This window comes from Pleuronectes platessa, chromosome 6, assembly GCF_947347685.1.
Source record: "Pleuronectes platessa chromosome 6, fPlePla1.1, whole genome shotgun sequence".
In the NCBI taxonomy this organism is placed as follows: Eukaryota; Metazoa; Chordata; class Actinopteri; order Pleuronectiformes; family Pleuronectidae; genus Pleuronectes; species Pleuronectes platessa.
In genome coordinates, this window is record NC_070631.1 from 10,807,433 (window position 1) to 10,833,070 (window position 25,638).

The 25,638-nt window shown below is 38.6% G+C and overlaps 3 protein-coding genes across 3 annotated transcripts; all 3 read left to right on the forward strand.

Moving 5' to 3' along the window:
* Window positions 1–1,230: 1,230 nt before the first annotated feature.
* On the forward strand, window positions 1,231–7,731 carry LOC128441991 (cytochrome P450 3A40). Its single transcript, XM_053424140.1, has 13 exons — window positions 1,231–1,383; window positions 3,644–3,737; window positions 3,824–3,876; window positions 3,975–4,074; window positions 4,162–4,275; window positions 4,384–4,472; window positions 4,662–4,810; window positions 4,902–5,029; window positions 5,140–5,218; window positions 5,492–5,652; window positions 5,812–6,038; window positions 6,695–6,857; window positions 6,949–7,731. The coding sequence occupies exons 1-13, from the start codon at window positions 1,313–1,315 to the stop codon at window positions 7,042–7,044; spliced, it is 1,524 nt and encodes a 507-aa protein (XP_053280115.1). The 5' UTR covers window positions 1,231–1,312; the 3' UTR covers window positions 7,045–7,731.
* Window positions 7,732–9,197: 1,466 nt separating this feature from the next.
* Window positions 9,198–15,015, forward strand: LOC128441994 (cytochrome P450 3A40). The gene is made up of 13 exons (XM_053424143.1): window positions 9,198–9,335; window positions 10,970–11,063; window positions 11,150–11,199; window positions 11,276–11,375; window positions 11,466–11,579; window positions 11,684–11,772; window positions 12,295–12,443; window positions 12,535–12,662; window positions 12,771–12,849; window positions 13,605–13,765; window positions 13,858–14,084; window positions 14,349–14,511; window positions 14,603–15,015. Exons 1-13 carry the CDS (start codon window positions 9,265–9,267, stop codon window positions 14,696–14,698), a joined length of 1,521 nt encoding a protein of 506 aa, XP_053280118.1. The 5' UTR covers window positions 9,198–9,264; the 3' UTR covers window positions 14,699–15,015.
* Window positions 15,016–17,729: 2,714 nt separating this feature from the next.
* On the forward strand, window positions 17,730–25,114 carry LOC128441990 (cytochrome P450 3A40). Its single transcript, XM_053424139.1, has 13 exons — window positions 17,730–17,861; window positions 20,104–20,197; window positions 20,284–20,336; window positions 20,435–20,534; window positions 20,622–20,735; window positions 20,844–20,932; window positions 21,121–21,269; window positions 21,361–21,488; window positions 21,599–21,677; window positions 23,162–23,322; window positions 23,412–23,638; window positions 24,231–24,393; window positions 24,485–25,114. Exons 1-13 carry the CDS (start codon window positions 17,791–17,793, stop codon window positions 24,578–24,580), a joined length of 1,524 nt encoding a protein of 507 aa, XP_053280114.1. The 5' UTR covers window positions 17,730–17,790; the 3' UTR covers window positions 24,581–25,114.
* The last annotated feature ends 524 nt before the right edge of the window (window positions 25,115–25,638 follow it).

Here is a 25,638-nt window from a genome sequence, read left to right on the forward strand (position 1 = left end):
CAAAAAGTTCCTGCATTATATTTAAAAACATGAACAAAATCAAAGTTGAAGATTGTAGGTTATACTGACGAGCCAATTTATAGACTTTAAAAGGTTATATTTTAATAAATGAATACGCTCCCAACGCAGGACCTGACAATAATAATTATTTTCATTAGTTTAGTGGGGTTTTAAGTCAGTGTGGGCCTGAAGAGTTTTTTTTAACTGCACAGAGAACGATCAGCTGGACAGAAATCACATTGAACCTCATGCTGCTTCGAAACAGCCATGAAACAGGTGGTGGAAACTCACAGGTTAACTGACATATGGATAGAAATGCATGACAAATACAGACAGTACACTTGGGTCCAAAGCTGGGAGGTTCTTTTATCTATGGCCAGATTAGACAGATTTATTGTTTTAATTTTGTCATGTCTCTTTCTCTCTCTCCCCCTCTGTCTCTCTTTTTTTACTGTCTCTCTCTGTCCCTCCCTGTCTGTCTCTTTCTGTGTCCCCCTCTCTCTTCCGTTCTGTCTTTCTCTGTCTGTCTGTCTCTCTCTGACCCTCCCTGTCTGTCTCTTTCTGTGTCCTTCTCTCCCCCTGTGTCTCTCTCTCTGTTTCTGTCTGTCTGTGTCTGTCTCTCTCTCTTCCCCTCTGTCTCTCTTTTTTTTCTGTCTCTCTCTGTCCCTCCCTGTCTGTCTCTTTCTGTGTCCCCCCCCCCTCCACTCTCTCTCTCTCTCTCTCTCTCTCTCTCTCTCTCTCTCTCTCTCTCTTTCCCTCCCTTTCTGTCTCTCTTCTCATTTTCTTCGCTGAGACAGGCTACAGTGAAATGACTGCATAAACAGAGGCTTTGCAAGTGTAGAGATACAAGACAAGTTGAGGAGACAGAGACACGATGGTAGACATTAGGGCTTAAAACCTTGGTGTAAATGATCTTGATTCGAGTTGAATTTGGACACTGGAGCAGCATGGAAGCATTTATGTGTTTTACATTTTAAGAATTTGTCACCATTTACCTCAATTGCACTGGATTTGGCTGCTTACCCCTTAAACTCTGAACGTATTTTTTGAACTGCACACTTCACCCATCTCTCCATCGGCATAGTGGTGAGTAGATAATGAGTGCATTTTCATTTTAGGGTGAACTATCTCTTTAGGTGAGAGAAAGGTAAAGTGTATTGATCAGTTGACCTGGACTGGGCCAGCACGCACTGATGGTGACGATAAGAAGTTACGCAACATGTTTTTAACCGTGGCACCACCTCTGTGCAGCTCACACACCTCAAGAAGCGGTGACGGAGCGCAGAGCTCAGGGCGCACAGCAGAACGCACCATGGGCTACTTTCCGGACTTTTCCATCGAAACCTGGACGTTGATAGTGTTTGTCATCACTCTCATCGCAGTGTGAGTATGATTCTGTTTGTGTGTGTGTCTTCCAGATCTGAACAGTTTCCCACAAAAGTGAACAATTCCGCACAAAGGCGGAAACACTCAATCGGGCTGTTTCCATTCCTTACAGCTCTTTGTAGGAGGCTGTGTGACAGTTTCTAGTTTCTTGTTTCCGCGCACTATTTATCTGACGTTTAATTTGAGGTGGTGAGTCCACGTGGGAAAACGGTAACGTTTGAGTCCGCAACATTTAAAGCGGAAAACAGGGCAACACTGTCATTGTTCTTTTCCGTAGCTGAAGACACTGATTCAAGTCTTTATTCTCAAAAACAACAACAACAACAATAATATTAATAATCAAATTCAACCATTCCATATCCACAAATCAAAAAGTGCGACACCCTCTGCCCTTAACTCTCAGCAAGAGTGAGGGAAAATACTACCCAAGACTTTTAACAGGGAAAAAAAGTGTACTTAAAGTTAAAAAGCAAACAATTAGAAACAATTTAAAAGCAAATTGAAGATCACACAGCACTAGAGCACATAAGTTAAAGAATGTTAGAGATCATAAAAGAGGAAAAAGAAAATATAACATTATAAAATGATCAAGATTAAGTAAGATCTGATTTTTCTCATCTTGGTTTCTCGTTTAGTCAGACACTTTCTCACATTAACGTGTAGTTAACAAATACTGGATGATTCTCAGACTTCTTTTTTAATGAGGCATCAAATTAAAAAAACATTTGTTTGAATAGTATGATTTCTATGTGTGCCCCTAAGTTTCCTATACCACCAGTGGATTTGTAAACCAAAATAGCCCCCTGTTCCTTTAAGTCACATCACTAACATGAAATCACACAATTGAGATGAGCTGTTGAGTTCAGAATTATTTTTGTGTGCTTATGGGTCCAGGTGAGTTTTATTTGTTGCGGACAAATACATGTATCAAAATTTGAGAAAACAAGGGCAAATAACCTTTGAGTTACTGATACAAAAAAAAGCCACAACCCTGGAGGTTTGACAGTACATGAAGGCACACGTGATGAATTGACTGGACTAAAGGTAGACTACAGTTAAAAATTTACAGATGATTGTAATGTGTCCCAATTAAAAAGACTCTAGGGTCTAAAATGGATTCTTATACCAGACTATACATATGTTGAATTGTCTGTGCACAAACTTGTTTTATGTTTTTTCAGCTTTATGATAAATCCTTTGTACCAATAACAGTGGTAAAAGTAAATATTGTCTGCTGCAAGGTTATGTACATATAGACGTGCTATATAGGTACGTAATTGAGCTCAGTTTTGTTTATAAATGAATCTTAAAGAATTTCTCTCTCAATTGCAATGCTGGATTGAAAACATGCATGCTGATTCAGCCAATTTATTGTAAAGAGCCTTAAAGGTGGCTGTTAAAAATTATTTATTTATATATATACATCAAACAGCATGCTATAGACAGCATATAAAGATGAACAGTGTGTCTCCACTTCCCTTTGTGCAAAAATGAAGCCAAATTTTCCCTGATGTTATAATTTGCAGCCAGAGTCTTGTGCTCAACCAATCGCGAGTCAGTCTCAGCTGTCAATCATGATGTGTCTCCACGCTGTCATGCATCAAATACTTAATTTAGAAAAAAAAGTACAAAATGAACACATGGACATGCATCAGTGTGGTAAGAACTATTCTACATGTCTTATTGTACCAGTAGACTGTGGGGTTTATGATGATCATTTAGTCATGTTGTCATCTATATATACCTAAGACAACCTCTAATCAGCCAGACAATAATTCATATCACTCCATGTGAGGGTACCATATGTGTACAGGGGATTAGAAACAAATCAGTGGACACCTAATACACCTTTCCTTAGTTATATATGTTAATGTTCACATACAGGCATAGCTGATAAGATAATAAAGGCTGTTTTAATGGGCTCCTTCGACAGCAGGGTTAGGGTTACCAAACTGAAAGAAAGGATTTTTATGTTTTCAAATATTTTGCGCATGCTAAAATGCAGCTGATGACAGAAAAATTATGAAACTGTAAACTAAGTTGAAGCTTCGGGTATCAAGTATCAGGTTTACAACAGTGAATTCTTATAAAAGGCAAAGATATTCAACGAAACATGAAAACAATTGTAAACTTTTTTATAATATGTAGTCATAATATATATATATATATATATATATATATATATATATATATTGTATAGTAATATTATTCAGTAATAATGGATTTGTTCTCACTTTCCTGCTTTTTTAATCCCCAGGTATGGATATGCTCCATATGGTGTTTTTAAGAAGTTAGGCATCCGTGGACCCAAACCTTTGCCCTTCATTGGGACATTTTTGGAGTACAGGAAGGTGAGACAAGTTTCCAGTGATCTAAGCTGACACTCTGCTGATGATGGTTTTGACACTTTTGATTCCTCTGTCACTCGTCTCCACAGGGCGTCCACAATGTTGACACGGACTGCTTTAATAAATATGGCAGGATGTGGGGGTAAGTGTTTGATATGAATTAAGGATACATACTACATGTCTCATGCGATGTCCCACGCTGTATTCGACTCACTTCAATATCTGCTGTTGCAATATAAGGTGTTACGATGGCAGACAGCCTCTCTTGGCTATAATGGACACAGCGATGATCAAAACAGTCTTGGTTAAGGAGTGTTATTCTGTCTTCACCAACAGACGGGTAAGGAAAAGCAACAAGGGGGCGGGGCTGAAGACTAATAATTGAACCAAATGTAATGACGGTGTCCTCTGTGGGTGTGTTGTTTAGGATTTTGGCCTAAACGGACCCTTACGTGATGCTGTATCAATTGTAGAAGATGAGGAATGGAAGAGGATTCGCAATGTGCTCTCACCGTCATTCACCAGTGGCCGACTGAAAGAGGTACAAAATGTGTACTTAAATTTTTTTTGCATTATTCACATATTCACACTAAAACTGGTGGATGTCTATATGCAAAGATTTGACAATTTATTGTTTTTTTTGGGGCAGATGTACACAATAATGTTTAAACACTCGACTAACCTGATCGAGAGTCTTCACAAGAAAGTCAGGGCGGATGAAGTCATTGAAGTTAAAGAGTGAGTAATGTTAAGCTGCGTTCAGACATGCACTGAAGTCCCCTGCATTCTCCAGAGGGGAAGTATGTGTGAACACGAAATGTTCGGCCTCAAGACTTTGTGGACGGGTGGACGGGTGTATCTACCACGCAAACAAAATGAAAAAGATAAAAATTTGTACTCAATTGGGATTACGTGCCCTTTTTACAGAGTATTTGGACCGTACAGTATGGATGTTGTGACCAGCACTGCTTTCAGCGTGGACATTGATTCCATCAATCATCCCTCTGATCCGTTTGTAACAAACATCAAGAAAATGGTCAAGTTCAACTTCATGAATCCATTACTTGTGCTTACCGGTATGTTGAACATTATTCTCTGACCAGAATATCTATTTTGTTGTCTTTCTTTGACATTCAAATTAACTGTATCTCTTCTTATTCTTTTCAGTTCTGTTTCCATTCTTGGGACCAGTCTTTGATAAGATGGATTTGGCATTATTCCCTACTGATGTGATTAAGTACTTCTACAGGTTCCTGCAGATGATAAAAACCGATCGGAAGGAGGCTGACCACAAAGTAAATCACCGCAGCTACAGCGGATTGAATTTGTGAAGTTTTGTTTTCTTTCAATTTTGTTTTGTGTAAGATTCCCCTTGAACAACAACTGTGTGTTTTCTGTCTGGCAGAACCGAGTGGACTTCATGCAGCTGATGGTGGACTCTCAGGTTTCAGAGAACAATAAAAACGACAGCAGTTTGCAAAAAGGTAGAGAAAGAAACTGGATGGACCCATTTAAGTTTATAGTTTTCTCTAGAGTCATACCTTAAGCTTATTTTAGTATATTTTACATGTTTCTGATTTCGTTTGCACAATCTATCTCTGTGAGGACATCAATACCCGACTCCCTGCTATTATTTCCAAAGCAAATCATTTCAGATTCTTTATAGACGACAGTGTTGCCCACAAGTCTATAGGTATAGTCATTATAGTAACAATACAATAGTGGAATTATGTTGTGTGTGTGTGTGTGTGTTGCAGGGCTGACTGATCATGAAATCCTGGCTCAGGCCATGATATTCATCTTTGCTGGCTATGAAACCACAAGCAGCACACTTGGCTTTATATCCTACCTCCTGGCAACCCACCCTCACATCCAAAAGATCTTGCAAAAGGAGATTGATGAAACCTTCCCAGAAAAGGTATCTATACTCTGTAATGAATTATCAATCAATCAATCTAATTTTATTTGTATAGCCCATATTCACAAATCACAATTTGTCTCATAGGGCTTTATCAATGAATTAGCAACTGGTTCTGTGCTACCAACTTATTACAACTTTAAAATCCACTTCCTCTAGTGTGAGCCCACCTATGAAGCCGTGATGCAGATGGAATACCTGGACATGGTGGTGAATGAGTCAATGAGGCTGTACCCTATTGCCAATCGATTGGAGAGAATGACGAAGGCCTCAGTTGAAGTGAACGGTGTGACCGTTCCTAAGGGAGTTGTCGTCATGGTACCAATTTACGCTCTGCACCGGGACCCTGCTTTGTGGCCTGAACCTGAGGCCTTCAAACCTGAAAGGTACTGGGCTAGATTAGGTGCAGGTTAAATTTAGATTTAATCCAAAATTAGTCTTTCGACTAAACTTCCCGATATTTGTATAGTTGCTTGTTTGTATATCTGTAATACACTCGATTCGTCCAGGGTGTCAATGTATCTCCCGTCATGTCCAGACCCCCACTTTCAAAGGATGGAAGGATAGATTTTATTAGACAGTTTACTTAATCCCCAGAAACTTAATTTGCGACCAAAAACAGACAACACACAATAAACATTACATTCACAGTACATTTCACAATAATGAAAACAACATAAAGAGCCCTTTGAGAAATCATTATCAACTGACAGTTGCCATAGATCCAGCCCAAAACTGAAAAGTGCTTAAAAAATCTGACTGCTGGTGTAATAAAAAAACTTTCTTTGTTGTTCAGTAGAAACACTGAGGCATCACTAGTCGATCACTGAATGAGTTAGTTAAGAACACTGTGTCAGGTATGACCTTCAAAGTACAGGACTGTTTGAGGCTTGGTCCTGGTTCTCTTTTCTAAGGGCACCTCAAGTGAGAGTGGAGTAAGGCCAATCACTGAGCCGTTCTTTTTAATCATCTCATTGATCTGCTATAAATGAGAAAAGTATAGATGAGGCAACTTACTGATAATTGTTCATGTTTTTTTCAGGTTCAGCAAAGAGAACAAAGGCAACATCGACCCCTATGCCTTCCTGCCCTTTGGAGCAGGACCAAGGAACTGTATTGGAATGCGATTTGCTCTCTTGGCGATGAAGCTGTCCTTAGTCATGATCCTTCAGAACTTTAGTTTTGTCACCTGCAAGGAGACACAGGTGAGAACACTGTTTTTTTTTATTAAGTATGCTCATTTGAAATAGGATGTGAGTTTGGTAGAGCTTATTTGTTACACATTTTCCCCCCCAGATTCCATTGGAGCTCGGAGTGGATGGTTTTACCACGCCTGCGGTGCCCATCAATCTGAAACTCGAGCCCAGAGCCAGTGATTCTTCTTCAATCTAACTCTGATTATGTGGCAGTAACCTGGCAGCTCTCACGCTAACCTGCTTCACTATCAAGTCAAAAGTTTATGTTCCGCTTTTAGAAAAAAACAAAACATAAACAGTATATTCTTCACAATTCACTCATCTAAAGACATTATAGAGTACCATACAATATAAAGCACCATATAAATTGCAGCATATGGTATGGTTATTTTTTTATGATTTATAGGAATGTATAGAAAACGTATATAGATGTATAGAATGTATATTGATGAGATCTTACAGATTTCCATTTGCTGTCATTGTTGTCAAGTGTGACGCTGATAAGATGAATGGTTTCTGAGATAAAGGTTCCACAGACAGACAGAGAGACAGACAGATGTTGTGGCAATTAGTAGGTATGCTGCTACATTGACGTGTAAATTAGCTTGAACAACATGAATGCAACAATCCATTACAAGAAATGTTAATAGTTCCTCAATCAAATGAATGCACAACCTGCAACACTGCCATTTGAGACCATACAGTGGGATTCAGGGACATTGCTCTTGAGTGACAATTTCCTTGGTGTGGGCATCCCTGGAATGAGGGAATGACTTTCCATGGACACTGATTTTTAGATATCAGGTGACACACGGAGAGTTTTGCCCTGACATCCAGCAGCTCAAACACACAAATATGTAACTAAACTAACTGTGATAACAAATTGTGTGTTTGTGTGTTTCCTTGGAGTTGCTACATAGTGAGGACCGGCTTTAGTTTTTAAGCAACAGAGTGAGGGAAGTGAGGACATTTGGCCGGTCGTAACTCTGTTTGCCTCTATAAAGCCTCCTAATCTTAAATAGATGATATTCTCTGAGTTTTAGAAAGGGTCCTCAGTTTGGGTCATAAGTGCATTTTTTCCCTAAAACTTTCACACACTTTTTGTTTACTGACCCCGTGCCCTAGAGGTGTTCTTCGGTACTGCACCAGAATTATCTACAAGGTGCTAAATCTGTAGGCCAATCCTGTGCTACTGTACAAAGGGGAATAACCAGACATTAGATTAACAGTTTTGCACTGGACATTTGCAATTCTTATTTTTGATCAAACTTAATTGCTACTCAATAGATATTTATAGTATTTGTCTCTGAAATATGAGGTTCTGATCAATATTGATGGTGGTGTTAATAGTATTCAACTAACAATTTATGTAATATTGTGTAATATTATAGAAATGTATGTATTAAGAAAAATAATATAATATATATATATATATAAGATCCCTGGAAAGCATTGATAAATGATCATAATATTAAATATGTATTTACTTAATAATCTAGTGTGTTTTTTTAAACAGTCATTACAAGGCCATATGCTTTTACAATGCCTGTCAAATTTGATAGTGAATATATTTAATTTCACATGGTCATGCTGTCCGAAGCAAAATTATTAGTCAATTATTAGCAAAATATTTGTTCTATAAACATATATCAGAAGACATATTAATCTGATTGTTAGAAAATTAAATTTTTTTAAATTATTTTAATAGGACTAATTATAATTATACTGACAGATAAAAAAAGGTTTTAAAATGTTTATGTACTTAACTTTAAAGATATATTAAAATAATTGAATTTACACCTGATCAATTATACTGTAATGTAATGTAATGTACCAAATATTTTAAAGCAAAAAAATGACCACAAGCTGTGGCCCTGTAGCCCTGTGGAGCCAGTGAGTCCACAGAGTTAGGGGGATCGTTAATGACGAAGGTCGAGATTGAGCCGTCGATCACGTACGACTGGTTGGCTACTACTGGTCTAAAGACATTAACATGGTGTAAATGACCTTCTTTCGAGTCGAATTTGAATTTAGTTGCTTACGGACACTTGCCTGACACAACAGGAACAGTATGGAGGCATTTTCTGTTTTAGTTTTTTGCTGTTTTTTTACGTTTAAAGAATTAGTCAGCATTTACTTCAATTATATTGGATTTGGCTGAAACACTTTTTACCCCTAGAACTCCTGAAGTGTTTTGTGGACTCAAAAACTTCACCAACTCGGCATAGTGGTGAGTTGGAGAAATATGCAGTTTATTGTTCAGTTGACCTGGACTGGGCTGGCATGCACTGATGGTGATGATAAGAAGTTACGCAACATGTTTTTAACCGTGGCACCGCCTCTCTGCAGCTTATACACCTCAACCGAGAGAAGCAGTGACAGAACTCAGAGCTCAGGGCAAACAGCAGAACGCACCATGGGCTACTTTCCGGACTTTTCCATCGTAACCTGGACGTTGATAGTGTTTGTCATCACTCTCATCGCAGTGTGAGTATGATTCTGTTTGTGTGTGTCTCCTCCAGATCTGCACAGTTTCCCAAACAAAAGAGAACAATTTCCCTGTTTTCCTTTTCTTACCTCCTTTTATAGGAGGCTGTGTGACAGTTCCTAGTTTCTTGTTTCCGCAAACTATTTATCAGACGTGGAAAACAGGGCAACACTGTCAATGTTGTTTTCATAGCTGAAAACACTGTTTCAAGGCTAATTATTATCAAAAAACAAAATAAACCAATATATTCTAAGGCTCAGTCTTTATTGTCAAATAATAATAATAATAATAATAATCCATATAAACAAATACAAAAAAAAAAAAAACCCTGGAAATTTGTCAGTGCATGAAGGCACACGTGATGATTTGACTGGACTAAAGGTAGCTTACAGTTAAAGATTTACAGATGAATGTTATGTGTCCCAATTAAAAAAACTAGGGTCTAAAATGGATTCTAATATCAGACTATAAATATGTTGAATTGTCTGTTCACAAAAGTGTTTTATTTTATTCTAGTTTATGATAAATTGTTTGTACCAATAACAATGGTAAAAGTAAATATTGTAAATAACAATAGCGATTTTTTTCTCTCAATTGCAATGCTGGATTGAAAACATCCATACTGATTCAGCCATTGTATTGTAAAGCGCCTTAAAGGTGGCTGTTAAAATTAAAATATTTATATATTTATATAATTAAACAGCATGCTATAGACAGCATATAAAGATGAACAATGTCTCTCCACTTCCTCCCTTTGTGCAAATTATCCCTGATGCTGTAAATCACAGCCAGAGTCTTGTGCTCAACCAATCCCTAGTGAGTCTCAGCTGTCAATCATGATGTTTCTCCACGTCGTCATGCATCAAAATACTTAATTCAAACAAAATTTACAAAATGAACACATGGACATGCATCAGTGTGGTAAGAACTATTCTGCATGTCTTATCGTACCAGTAGGCCGTGGGGTTTATGACCTGTATTTCAGGCAGCAACCGGCGGGTGATCATCATCATTTAGTCATGTTGTCATCTATATATACAGTCTGTGAATCCTATATTTTTCAACTGAAACTGGTGCAGCTGAGTTGGTGGGAGACTCATGAGGAGTTGACAGTTGAGGTCTGTGTGGGACCTAAGACGACCTCTAATCAGCCAGACAATAATTGATATAGCTCCATGTGAGGGTACCATAAGTGTACAGGGGCCTTCAAATCAGTGGACACTTAATACACCTTTCCTTAGGTAGTTGGCTGAAAAACCCATCAAAGAACACTAAGGCATCTTACTGATACTATAATGTTATCAAATAGACATGACATTTACACATGGACAGGATTCATGTTGTTTGATAGTATGGTGCAAGAAGTAAGTAAACAGGCAACTTGTTTTTCTCACAATTTTCATTTAATAAATAGATTAAGAGAAAAAACTAAACTTTATTTAAATTGTACCTTTCATACATGAAATGCAGCTGAAAGTGGTTTACAACAGTTAAGTTATATAAAAGGAATAAATATATTAAACAAACATAAAAACAATTGGAAACTTTTTATAATATGTTTAAATAATATATATATATATATGACTTCATTAATAATGGATTTTTCTCACTTTCCTGCTTTTTTAATCCCCAGGTATGGATATGCTCCATATGGCGTTTTTAAGAAGTTAGGCATCCGTGGACCCAAACCTTTACCCTTCATTGGGACATTTTTGGGGTACAGGAAGGTGAGACACATTTCGAGTGATCTAAGCTGACACTCTGCTGATGATGGTTTTGACTCTTTTGATTCCTCTGTCACTCGTCTCCACAGGGCCTCAATTTTGACATGGGCTGCTTTAAGAAATATGGCAGGATTTGGGGGTAAGTGTTTCTCCATTCTCATGCGATGTCCCACGTTGTATTCGACTCACTTCAATATCTGCTGTTACTTTACAAGGTTTTACGATGGCAGACAGCCTCTCTTGGCTATAATGGACACAGCCATGATCAAATCAGTCTTGGTTAAGGAGTGTTATTCTGTCTTCACCAACAGACGGGTAAGGAAAAGCAGAACTGGGGGGGGGGGGCTCAAGACTAATAATTCAACTAAATGTAATGACGATGTCCTCTGTGGCCGTTTTATTTAGGATTTGGGCCTAAACGGACCATTACGTGATGCTGTATCAATGGTAAAAGATGAGAAATGGAAGAGAATTCGCAATGTGCTCTCGCCATCATTCACCAGTGGCCGACTGAAAGAGGTACAAAATGTGTACAGTTTTTTAGCATTATTCACATATTCACACTAAAAGTGGTTGATGTCTAAATGCTAGAATTGGAATATTCATTGTTTTCTTTTTGGCAGATGTACACAATAATGTTTAAACACTCGACTAACCTGATCGAGAGTCTTCACAAGAAAGTCGGGGCGGATGAAGTCATTGACGTTAAAGAGTGAGTAATGTTAAGCTGCTTTTAGACATGCACTGACTCCCCTGCATTCTCCAGAGGGGATGAATGTGTGAACACAAATGTCCGACCTCCAGGTTTTGTGGACTTGGGTTTAAGTCCTCAGAAAGTCTGGAGGAGCGGTTCTGAGAACTCTTCGTGGAGTGGGGGGGTTAATGACATATCGTACACGGTACAAAATTAATAAGATAAAAAGAAATCCAATGTCTTATGATAAAAGAACGTAGAAGACACTGGTGAATAGATCAAGAGAGATTTTGGTGATCAGGGCCGATGCTAGTGTCAGTGTGCTGTAAACCGAAACACGTGATTGCCACAGCAGAATGAATACATATTATATATTGCATCACAGACCCAACTCTCAGGATATCCTCCAAAGGTTGTGTCTGAAAACTGCTTTACTCTTTGTGAGGAGATTGATTATTATTTTCCCATTTGTTTAACTTTTTCTTACTCAAGGATTATATGTATTACTGTACTCAATTTGAATTACGTGCCTTTTTACAGAGTATTTGGACCGTACAGTATGGATGTTGTGACCAGCACTGCTTTCAGCGTGGACATTGATTCCATCAATCATCCCTCTGATCCGTTTGTAAAAAACATCAAGAAAATGGTCAAGTTCGATTTCGTGATACCTCTTGTTGTGCTTATCAGTATGTTGAACATTATTCTGTCACCAGAATATCTATTTTGTCGTCTTTCTTTGACATTCAAATTAACTGTATCTCTTCTTATTCCTTTCAGTTCTGTTTCCATTCTTGATACCAGTCCTTGATAAGATGGACGTAGCATTCTTCCCAACTGAAGTTTCCAAGTTCTTCTACAGCTTCCTGCAGATGATAAAATCCGATCGGAAGAAGGCTGACCACAAAGTAATTCATTGCCGCTACAATGGATTTAATTGTGAAGTTTAATTTTAATTTTATTTTGGTTTGTGTAAGATTCCCCTTGAACAACAACTGTGTGTTTTTGTCTGGCAGAACCGAGTGGACTTCATGCAGCTGATGGTGGACTCTCAGGTTTCAGAGAACAATAAAAACGACAGCAGTTTGCAAAAAGGTAGAGAAAGAAACTGGAGGAACACATTTAGGTATGGCTTTCTCTATAGTCATACCTTAAGCTTATTTTAGTATATTTTACATGTAAACAAAGAATGTGGTCAAAGATATCAATGTTCACACTGTGTTTCATTGTGCATAGTTGTTGAACTATATGCTGTCTACTACTGACAAGTAAAACTGGAAGTTTGGAGGCGACTAGAGATGACTCCAAACTTCTTCTTCTTTTTCGTTAGGTTTATTGGCCTACCAAAAATCAATGTTCATTAATCACATCAACTGTTGTACTTCTCTGCCTCTTTGCTTCCCCTCCCTCTAGGTGGGGTATTATCTTACAAATATTTTCATATGATTGCCATCTCTGCTGTTTAGAGCCTCAAGTTCAAACAAAGAATCAGACAATATTAAGAAGCATCCAACGGGGGTTGCATTGTTCTCGGAAGGCTGAACCCAGCATAAACTTGGTAGATACCGCTTTCACTTTGCGTTATTATGTGACATACAATACTCAGCAGGTAGGCATAACTCCGCTTATAACCAGCTCTCACAACCTCACACACACACGCACAGACACACACACACACACACATACACACACACACACACACACACACAGACACACACTCACAATGAATATCATCCATTGCCAAGCAAACATTTTCTGAGCCTTAATACCACAATGATGGCCACCAGTCCATAGGGTTTTTTATAATAGTCCCAATACAACAGTTGCATTATGTTGTTTGTGTGTTGCAGGGCTGACTGATAATGAAATCTTGGCACAGGCCATGTTTTTCATCTTTGCTGGCTATGAAACCACCACCAGCACACTTGGCTTTATATCCTACAACCTGGCAACCCACCCTCACATCCAAAAGACCCTGCAAAAAGAAATTGATGAAACCTTCCCAGAAAAGGTTACTTTACTTTTTTTTTTAAATAACTATAATTAATTAGTAAGTGTTTCTGTGATACCAACTCATTTCAACTTTAAATTGACTTCCTTTAGTGTGCGCCCACCTATGAAGGCCTGATGCAGATGGAATACCTGGACATGGTGGTGAATGAATCAATGAGGCTGTATCCTATTGCCAGTCGATTGGAGAGAATGACGAAGGCCTCAGTTGAAGTGAACGGTGTGACCGTTCCTAAGGGAGTTGTTGTCGTGGTACCAATTCACACTCTGCACCGGGACCCTGCTTTGTGGCCTGAGCCTGAGGTCTTCAAACCTGAAAGGTACTGTACTGGTTTAATGGCAGGTTAAATTCAGAGTGTTAAATTCACAGCCTTCTTTAAGAAATCTGACGGGTGGGAATAAAAAACCTTCAATGGACAGGACTGTTTGAGGCTTGTCCTTGTCCTCTTTTCTAAGGGGACCTCAAGTGAGAGTGGAGTAAGGCCAATCACTGAACTGGCCATTTTAATCATCTTATTGATCTTGTGTAAATGAGGAAAGTATAGATGAGGCAACTTACTGATATTTGTTCATGTTTTTTTCAGGTTCAGCAAAGAGAACAAAGGCAACATCGACCCCTATGCCTTCCTGCCCTTTGGAGCAGGACCAAGGAACTGTATTGGAATGCGATTTGCTCTATTGGCGATGAAGCTGGCCTTAGTCATGGTCCTTCAGAATTTTAGCTTTGTCACCTGCAAAGAGACACAGGTGAGAAGACTGGTTGTTATTAAGTTTGGTCGTTTGAATTAGGATGTGAGCTTTGATATAGCCTCATTTCTGATACATATTGTTTTCGTAGATTCCGATGGAGCTGGGATTGGCTGCTTTAACGATTCCTGCGGTGCCGATCAAACTGAAACTCGAGCCCAGAGCCACTGATTCTTCTTCGATCTAACTCTGATTATGTAGTAGTAACCTGGCAGCTCTCACTCTAACATGCTTCACTACCAAGTCAACAGTTTATGTTCAGCTTTTAGAAAAAATAACATAAACAGTAGATTATTATTCTTCAGTTATAAGGTTGTCTGTAGTTCAAGTTCGCGAATCACTCATCTAAAGACATGTTTTAGTACCATAATATAGTATGTTTTTCCGATTTATAGAGATGTATAGAAAACGTATATAAATGTATACAATGTCTATTGATGAAATCTTACAGATCCCTTGAAAGCATTGATAAATGATCATAATATTAAATGTGTACAATATTTACTTATTGATCTCATGTGTGTTTGAAACTACAAGTCACTACAAGGCATATGGTTTTACAGGTGTCCATGAAAATGCTTGTCAAATTTGATACCGCAGAAGCAATGTTTTGGGGGATATACTTACAGTATTCCTATAGATATATATGAGGAAATATATTTATCAAATTAATTGTTTTTACAGGACTAATTATAACTCCACTGACAGATGTAAAAAGGATAAGCAATGTTTATGTAGTTAACTTTATTGATGCATTAATTAATTTTACATGTTGCTACACCTGAAAAATTTAACTAATGTTATCTACCAAATACCTATATTATATTTAATGTTTATATTTACTATATCATGCCCATGGCTATGGGACCCACAACAAGTTTTCATTAGCGATACTCAGTTAGCCTCACAATACCACAAACACCTACTTTCTTAGCTCTGTTGAATGTTCATCCTCATGACATAATCAAAAACACATGCTTACCTTTATGCAGCCCACAAAACCTCCATGTCGGCCTTGTCTCGGTTAACATCTTTGCTACAATAATCACCAGTGTGACTGTTGATGCTCCAAACATCTTCAGTTTGCTCTGAGCCCAATTGAGACTGACTCTGTGTCACTCCCTCTCCGTCTCCTCTGCTGATAAAGGGGAGGAGGTGAAAGGAGACACTCAGAGACAGACCCAACAAGATAGTGAGAGGACAAAAGAGGCACGGCAGGGTCAGAAAGACACAGATACATTAAAAGACAACCAGAGTGTACCAGCTGTCAAAGAAAGGACAAGCAGCAGACTGTGGATTCAAACACTGCAGACAGAGCAGCAGGGGACACAGTGAGGGACAATGATGAAGACCTGATGGTGGAGAATTTTTTTTAAAGTCCTTGTTCTCAAAAGAAAACAGCTGAGCAACATTAGTGTCTCTCATGCTAAGAAAGGACCAACAAGCAGGACCAGGGAGAAGCAGCAGGAGAAACAGCCAGAGTCCAGCATGGAAGAAGAGGAGGTGGAGGAGGAGGACTGTGCTGAAGATAACCAGCCTCTCACCGACTGCTCATTCGCAGCAGGACAAACCTTAAGAAGTGCAACAGATTCAAAAAGTTCCTGCATTATATTTAAAAACATGAACAAAATCAAAGTTGAAGATTGTAGGTTATACTGACGAGCAAATTTATAGACTTTAATAGGTTATATTTTAATAAATGAATACGCTCCCAACGCAGGACCTGACAATAATAATTATTTTCATTAGTGTAGGAGCCATTTTTTATGTTGTGTAGGTATTTACTTAGGGTGCAGTATTGTTTCTGTTCCTTTCTTTTACCCCAGAATCTGCCCCAGCTGTTAGAGATCAGGAGAGCTGATTAGTTTGAGTTGAGTGGTGGTGGGAGAGACACAGTTTTTACACGACAGCCAGAGAATCAATAGAAGCTTTTTGTTTGTCAACTTGCCTTATTCTTTTTGTTGAAATAAACGGGAACCTCACCCAAAGACATCATAACCTTCGCAACCTTTCTTTTTTATTCACTCTGGAATCGAGTTAAGAACCATCCCAAACCACCATCAGGTGACAAGTTTTGTTTTTTGAATAGTCACCACAATTAGTTTAGTGGGGTTTTAAGTCAGTGTGGGCCTGAAGAGTTTTTTTTAACTGCACAGAGAACGATCAGCTGGACAGAAATCACATTGAACCTCATGCTGCTTCGAAACAGCCATGAAACAGGTGGTGGAAACTCACAGGTTAACTGACATATGGATAGAAATGCATGACAAATACAGACAGTACACTTGGGTCCAAAGCTGGGAGGTTCTTTTATCTATGGCCAGATTAGACCGATTTATTGTTTTAATTTTATCATGTCTCTTTCTCTCTCTCCCCCTCTGTCTCTCTTTTTTTACTGTCTCTCTCTGTCCCTCCCTGTCTGTCTCTTTCTGTGTCCCCCTCTCTCTTCCGTTCTGTCTTTCTCTGTCTGTCTGTCTCTCTCTGACCCTCCCTGTCTGTCTCTTTCTGTGTCCTTCTCTCCCCCTGTGTCTCTCTCTCTGTTTCTGTCTGTCTGTGTCTGTCTCTCTCTCTTCCCCTCTGTCTCTCTTTTTTTTCTGTCTCTCTCTGTCCCTCCCTGTCTGTCTCTTTCTGTGTCCCCCCCCCTCCACTCTCTCTCTCTCTCTCTCTCTCTCTCTCTCTCTCTCTCTCTCTCTCTCTCTCTCTCTCTCTCTCTCTCTCTTTCCCTCCCTTTCTGTCTCTCTTCTCATTTTCTTCGCTGAGACAGGCTACAGTGAAATGAATGCATAAACAGAGGCTTTGCAAGTGTAGAGATACAAGACAAGTTGAGGAGACAGAGACACGATGGTAGACATTAGGGCTTAAAACCTTGGTGTAAATGATCTTGATTCGAGTTGAATTTGGACACTGGAGCAGCATGGAAGCATTTATGTGTTTTACATTTTAAGAATTTGTCACCATTTACCTCAATTGCACTGGATTTGGCTGCTTACCCCTTAAACTCCGAAAGTATTTTTTGAACTGCACACTTCACCCATCTCTCCATCGGCATAGTGGTGAGTAGATAATGAGTGCATTTTCATTTTAGGGTGAACTATGTCTTTAGGTGGGAGAAAGGTAAAGTTTATTGATCAGTTGACCTGGACTGGGCCAGCACGCACTGATGGTGACGATAAGAAGTTACGCAACATGTTTTTAACCGTGGCACCACCTCTGTGCAGCTCACACACCTCAAGAAGCGGTGACGGAGCGCAGAGCTCAGGGCGCACAGCAGAACGCACCATGGGCTACTTTCCGGACTTTTCCATCGAAACCTGGACGTTGATAGTGTTTGTCATCACTCTCATCGCAGTGTGAGTATGATTCTGTTTGTGTGTGTGTCTTCCAGATCTGAACAGTTTCCCACAAAAGTGAACAATTCCGCACAAAGGCGGAAACACTCAATCGGGCTGTTTCCATTCCTTACAGCTCTTTGTAGGAGGCTGTGTGACAGTTTCTAGTTTCTTGTTTACGCGCACTATTTATCTGACGTTTAATTTGAGGTGGTGAGTCCACGTGGGAAAACGGTAACGTTTGAGTCCGCAACATTTAAAGCGGAAAACAGGGCAACACTGTCATTGTTCTTTTCCGTAGCTGAAGACACTGATTCAAGTCTTTATTCTCAAAAACAACAACAACAACAATAATATTAATAATCAAATTCAACCATTCCATAACCACAAATCAAAAAGTGCGACACCCTCTGCCCTTAACTCTCAGCAAGAGTGAGGGAAAATACTACCCAAGACTTTTAACAGGGAAAAAAAGTGTACTTAAAGTTAAAAAGCAAACAATTAGAAACAATTTAAAAGCAAATTGAAGATCACACAGCACTAGAGCACATAAGTTAAAGAATGTTAGAGATCATAAAAGAGGAAAAAGAAAATATAACATTATAAAATGATCAAGATTAAGTAAGATCTGATTTTTCTCATCTTGGTTTCTCGTTTAGTCAGACACTTTCTCACATTAACGTGTAGTTAACAAATACTGGATGATTCTCAGACTTCTTTTTTAATGAGGCATCAAATTAAAAAAACATTTGTTTGAATAGTATGATTTCTATGTGTGCCCCTAAGTTTCCTATACCACCAGTGGATTTGTAAACCAAAATAGCCCCCTGTTCCTTTAAGTCACATCACTAACATGAAATCACACAATTGAGATGAGCTGTTGAGTTCAGAATTATTTTTGTGTGCTTATGGGTCCAGGTGAGTTTTATTTGTCGCGGACAAATACATGTATCAAAATTTGAGAAAACAAGGGCAAATAACCTTTGAGTTACTGATACAAAAAAAAGCCACAACCCTGGAGGTTTGACAGTACATGAAGGCACACGTGATGAATTGACTGGACTAAAGGTAGACTACAGTTAAAAATTTACAGATGATTGTAATGTGTCCCAATTAAAAAGACTCTAGGGTCTAAAATGGATTCTTATACCAGACTATACATATGTTGAATTGTCTGTGCACAAACTTGTTTTATGTTTTTTCAGCTTTATGATAAATCCTTTGTACCAATAACAGTGGTAAAAGTAAATATTGTCTGCTGCAAGGTTATGTACATATAGACGTGCTATATAGGTACGTAATTGAGCTCAGTTTTGTTTATAAATGAATCTTAAAGAATTTCTCTCTCAATTGCAATGCTGGATTGAAAACATGCATGCTGATTCAGCCAATTTATTGTAAAGAGCCTTAAAGGTGGCTGTTAAAAATTATTTATTTATATATATACATCAAACAGCATGCTATAGACAGCATATAAAGATGAACAGTGTGTCTCCACTTCCCTTTGTGCAAAAATGAAGCCAAATTTTCCCTGATGTTATAATTTGCAGCCAGAGTCTTGTGCTCAACCAATCGCGAGTCAGTCTCAGCTGTCAATCATGATGTGTCTCCACGCTGTCATGCATCAAATACTTAATTTAGAAAAAAAAGTACAAAATGAACACATGGACATGCATCAGTGTGGTAAGAACTATTCTACATGTCTTATTGTACCAGTAGACTGTGGGGTTTATGATGATCATTTAGTCATGTTATCATCTATATATACCTAAGACAACCTCTAATCAGCCAGACAATAATTCATATCACTCCATGTGAGGGTACCATATGTGTACAGGGGATTAGAAACAAATCAGTGGACACCTAATACACCTTTCCTTAGTTATATATGTTAATGTTCACATACAGGCATAGCTGATAAGATAATAAAGGCTGTTTTAATGGGCTCCTTCGACAGCAGGGTTAGGGTTACCAAACTGAAAGAAAGGATTTTTATGTTTTCAAATATTTTGCGCATGCTAAAATGCAGCTGATGACAGAAAAATTATGAAACTGTAAACTAAGTTGAAGCTTCGGGTATCAAGTATCAGGTTTACAACAGTGAATTCTTATAAAAGGCAAAGATATTCAACGAAACATGAAAACAATTGTAAACTTTTTTATAATATGTAGTCATAATATATATATATATATATATATTGTATAGTAATATTATTCAGTAATAATGGATTTGTTCTCACTTTCCTGCTTTTTTAATCCCCAGTTATGGATATGCTCCATATGGCGTTTTTAAGAAGTTAGGCATCCGTGGACCCAAACCTTTGCCCTTCATTGGGACATTTTTGGGGTACAGGAAGGTGAGACACGTTTCCAATGATCTAAGCTGACACTCTGCTGATGATGGTTTTGACTCTTTTGATTCCTCTGTCACTCGTCTCCACAGGGGATCCAAAATTTTGACACGGACTGCTTCAAGAAATATGGCAGGATTTGGGGGTAAGTGTTTGATATGAATTAAGGATACATACTACATGTCTCATGCGATGTCCCACGCTGTATTCGACTCACTTCAATATCTGCTGTTGCAATATAAGGTGTTACGATGGCAGACAACCTCTCTTGGCTATAATGGACACAGACATGATCAAAACAGTCTTGGTTAAGGAGTGTTATTCTGTCTTCACCAACAGACGGGTAAGGAAAAGCAACAAGGGGGCGGGGCTGAAGACTAATAATTGAACCAAATGTAATGACGGTGTCCTCTGTGGGTGTGTTGTTTAGGATTTTGGCCTAAACGGACCCTTACGTGATGCTGTATCAATTGTAGAAGATGAGGAATGGAAGAGGATTCGCAATGTGCTCTCACCGTCATTCACCAGTGGCCGACTGAAAGAGGTACAAAATGTGTACTTTAATTTTTTTTGCATTATTCACATATTCACACTAAAACTGGTTGATGTCTATATGCAAAGATTTGACAATTTATTGTTTTTTTTGGGGCAGATGTACACAATAATGTTTAAACACTCGACTAACCTGATCGAGAGTCTTCACAAGAAAGTCGGGGCGGATGAAGTCATTGAAGTTAAAGAGTGAGTAATGTTAAGCTGCGTTCAGACATGCACTGAAGTCCCCTGCATTCTCCAGAGGGGAAGTATGTGTGAACACAAATGTTCGGCCTCAAGACTTTGTGGACGGGTGGACGGGTGTATCTACCACGCAAACAAAATGAAAAAGATACAAATTTGTATTCAATTGGGATTACGTGCCTTTTTTACAGAGTATTTGGACCGTACAGTATGGATGTTGTGACCAGCACTGCTTTCAGCGTGGACATTGATTCCATCAATCATCCCTCTGATCCGTTTGTAACAAACATCAAAAAAATGGTCAAGTTCAACTTCATGAATCCATTACTTGTGCTTACCGGTATGTTGAACATTATTCTCTGACCAGAATATCTATTTTGTTGTCTTTCTTTGACATTTAAATGAACTGTATCTCTTCTTATTCTTTTCAGTTCTGTTTCCATTCTTGGGACCAGTCTTTGATAAGATGGATTTGGCATTATTCCCTACTGATGTGATTAAGTACTTCTACAGGTTCCTGCAGATGATAAAAAACGATCGGAATAAGGCTGACCACAAAGTAAATCACCGCAGCTACAGTGGATTGAATTTGTGAAGTTTTGTTTTCTTTCAATTTTGTTTTGTGTAAGATTCCCCTTGAACAACAACTGTGTGTTTTTTGTCTGGCAGAACCGAGTGGACTTCATGCAGCTGATGGTAGACTCTCAGGTTTCAGAGAACAATAAAAACGACAGCAGTTTGCAAAAAGGTAGAGAAAGAAACTGGATGGACACATTTAAGTTCATAGTTTTCTCTAGAGTCATACCTTAAGCTTATTTTAGTATATTGTACATGTAAACAAAGAGTGTGGTCAAAGATATCAATGTTGACATTGTGTTTCATTGTGCATAGTTGTTGAACTGAATGTTATCGACTACTGACAAGTAAAACTGGAAGTTTGGAGGGAACTTGAGATGAAAGCTTCTTCTTCTTCTTCTTCTACAACAAGTATTGTCGTATATTTGCGATCATTGCTGGTCAGAAACTTTTAACTGCTGAAGTTCAAACAAATAATCAGACAATATTTAGAAGCATAGGACAGGTGATTTACCTTTCTCGGCAGGCAGGTAGAATTCAGCATAACCTTCGTAGATACCGCTTTCACTGTGTGATCGAACATACAATTCTCAGTAGGTAGGTAGGCCTCAGCTTTAACGGATAGTTCACATAACAATGAAAATTCAATCATCGTCTACTCACCACTATGCCAATGGAGGGTTGGGTGAAGTGATTGAGTCCAAAAAACACTTCCGGAGTCTTGTGTAAAAACTGATGCAGCTGACTACAATTTAAATAACTGGCGACCTACCCTTCAGATGTAATATGACAAAAGAAAAGATATAACATGCCTCAATGCTGCTCGTGTGGTGTCATCCAAATGTCCTCAAGCCCCAACATTTGCGTTCAAATCTAAACAAGGTAATTTACACTGTGTTTCAAGCCTAAAAGTCAATTGTAAATGGCCAAACTAGCGGACGTAGCCATGCGATGGTGCGTCCGATGGTCCGATGGTCCGTGAATGCACCTCATAGGAAGATCACCGCGGACATTCAGGTTAAAAACATTGTGTAAATGTCGCCGTTTCAAGTCGAATACGAATGTCGGGGCTTGCTGTCAGTTGGATGACACCACAGGAGCAGTATGGAGGCATGTTATGTTTTTTCTCTTATTTCAAATCGTCATAAGGGTAGGTAGCCGGTTACTTTAATTGTATTGGATTCGGCTGCAACAAAGTCTACCCCTGAGACTCCAGAGGTGTTTTTTGGACTCTTTGTGGAACTTCACCCAACCCTCAACGGCATAGTAGTGAGAAGATGGTGAGTGAGTTTTAATTTTTCTGTGAACTATCCCTTTATTACTGGCTCTGTTCTCTACTGAAGAACCGTTTGCACGTGCTTTTTCCATGTTCCCTCACAGCCAATCAGCTCCATAGGGTGAGATACTCTATTGAGCCTATACCCTATACCCTCCAAGTTTGGTTAAAATACGTCCTCGCGTTTCAGATTTGTTTTGCACACATTCACACACACACACACACACACACACACACACACACTCTGGGGTGACATCAATACCCTTCTCCCTGCTATGACTGAAGGAAAGAATAATCATTCTTTCCCCAGCAGAGCCTTTAAGTATTGTCATAATAGTAACAATACAACTGTTTAATTATGTTGTGTGTGTTTGTTGCAGGGCTGACAGATAATGAAATCCTGGCTCAGGCCATGTTTTTCATCTTTGCTGGCTATGAAACCAGCAGCAACACACTTGGCTTTATATCCTACCTCCTGGCAACCAACCCTCACATCCAAAAGATCTTGCAAAAGGAGATTGAGGAAACCTTCCCAGGAAAGGTAACTTGTCTTTCTTAAACAACTATAATTAATTAGCAAATGATTCTGTGCCACCAACTCATTATAACTTTAAAATGTACTTCCTCTAGTGTGAGCCCACCTATGAAGGCCTGATGCAGATGGAATACCTGGACATGGTGGTGAATGAGTCAATGAGGCTGTTCCCTATTGCCAGTCGCTTGGAGAGAATGACGAAGGCCTCAGTTGAAGTGAATGGTGTGACCGTTCCTAAGGGAGTTGTCATCGTGGTACCAATTTACACCTTGCACCGGGACCCTGCTTTGTGGCCTGAACCTGAGGCCTTCAAACCTGAAAGGTACTGTGCTAGATTAATGTCAGATTAATTCAGATTCAACCCAAAATGAATGTGACTAATAAACTTCCGGATATTGCTCGTCTTTATATCTGCGATATACTCGATTTGTCCAGGTTGTACCCTGTCTCTCACATCATGTCCAGACCCCCACTTTCAAAGAATGGAGGGGTAGATTAGATCAGATTTAATTAATACCTGGTGAACAATAAACGTTACATTCACAGTACATTTCACAATAATGAAAACCATAAAAAGCCATTTGAGAAATGATTATCATCTGACATTTGCCGGAAAGCCCAAAACTAAAAGTGTTCTTTTAAAAAATCGGACTGCTGCTGGAATAAAAAACCTTCTTAGTCGTTCAGTAGAAATACTAAGGCATCACTAGTCGATCACTGAATGAGTCTGTTAAAAACACTGTGTAGGGGACTGTTTGAGGCTTGGTCCTTGTTCTCTTTTGTAAGGGGACCTCAAGTGAGAGTGGAGTAAGGCCAATCACTGAACCGTCCTTTTTAATCATCTTATTGATCTTGTGTAAATGAGAAAAGTATAGATGAGTCAACTTACTGATATTTGTTCATGTTTTTTTCAGATTCAGCAAAGAGAACAAAGACAACGTCGACCCCTATGCCTTCCTGCCCTTTGGAGCAGGACCAAGGAACTGTATTGGAATGCGATTTGCTCTCTTGGCGATGAAGCTGGCCTTAGTCATGATCCTTCAGAACTTTAGCTTTGTCCCCTGCAAGGAGACACAGGTGAGAACACTGTTTTTTTTTATTAAGTATGGTCATTTGAAATAGGATGTGAGTTTGGTAGAGCTTATTTGTTACACATTTTTTCCCCCAGATTCCATTGGAGCTCGGAGTGGAGGGTTTTGTCACCCCTGCGGTGCCCATCAAACTGAAACTCGAACCCAGAGCCACTGATTCTTTTTCAATCTAACTTTGATCATGTGGCAGTAACCTGACAGCTCTCACTCTAACCTGCTTCACTATCAAGTCAACAGTTTATGTTCCACTTTTAGAAAAATACAAAAGATAATCAGTATATTCTTATTCTTCAGATATAAGGTTGTTCGAGTTCAAGCCTGTGGACAAATCACTCATCTAAAGACATTCATAGAGTACCATACGAAATAAAGCACAAAATAAATTGCAGCGTATAGTAAGGTTATTAGTAAAGATTTATAGAAATGTATAGAATTCAAATCATTTTCCAAATGACGACATCTTACAGATCATGTTTATTTTCACCAATCATTTCGATGGCCTTTCAATAACAATCAACATTTGGTTCTACTAAACAAAGCCCTGCTGGTTTTTTTTGTCGATGTGATAGACTGAGAGGCTTTTTTTTTTCGTCATCATTATTTGGTAGACAATACAAGGTGTTTTAATATTTTTTAAATCTTTATTATTAAACCACTGCTCTTTTTGATACTTTTGTGAAGCAGAATTAAATTGCAAAATCATTACAGTTTGTGTGTCTTCAACTTTTCATTTACGAATCTCTCAAGTAAAGTTATTTCATAATGTAACTGTTACACTTTATGTAGTACAAAAGTTTAATGAATTTCCATATAATTTATTTACTGTACATTCAAATACACAATCAAGAGAGTTTAAGTAGAGTTAGCTAACTGGGCCTATTTCCATATCGTTTTCACATAAAAAAGAAAAGAATGGACATAAAAACGTTTAGGTCAGAGCAGATCAGTTAAATTATAGTTGCAACAGATTAACGGAATTAAAAACTTAAACATTACATAATTTTTCTATTGTATTTCACAAAATAACTTACATTTTAAATCTTAAAACATTGTGAGGTGACTGAGCCAATTATGACCTCACACCACAATATTAAACCAGCACTTCCTTCTGGAGCCCGAGCTAGATATGGGCCTTCCACATATATCAGTGTTTTTTATGAAGACTTTTACAGAATAAACCAGAAAAGATATGTATGTAGGTTTATGTTATACATAAACATGTTTTACTTTA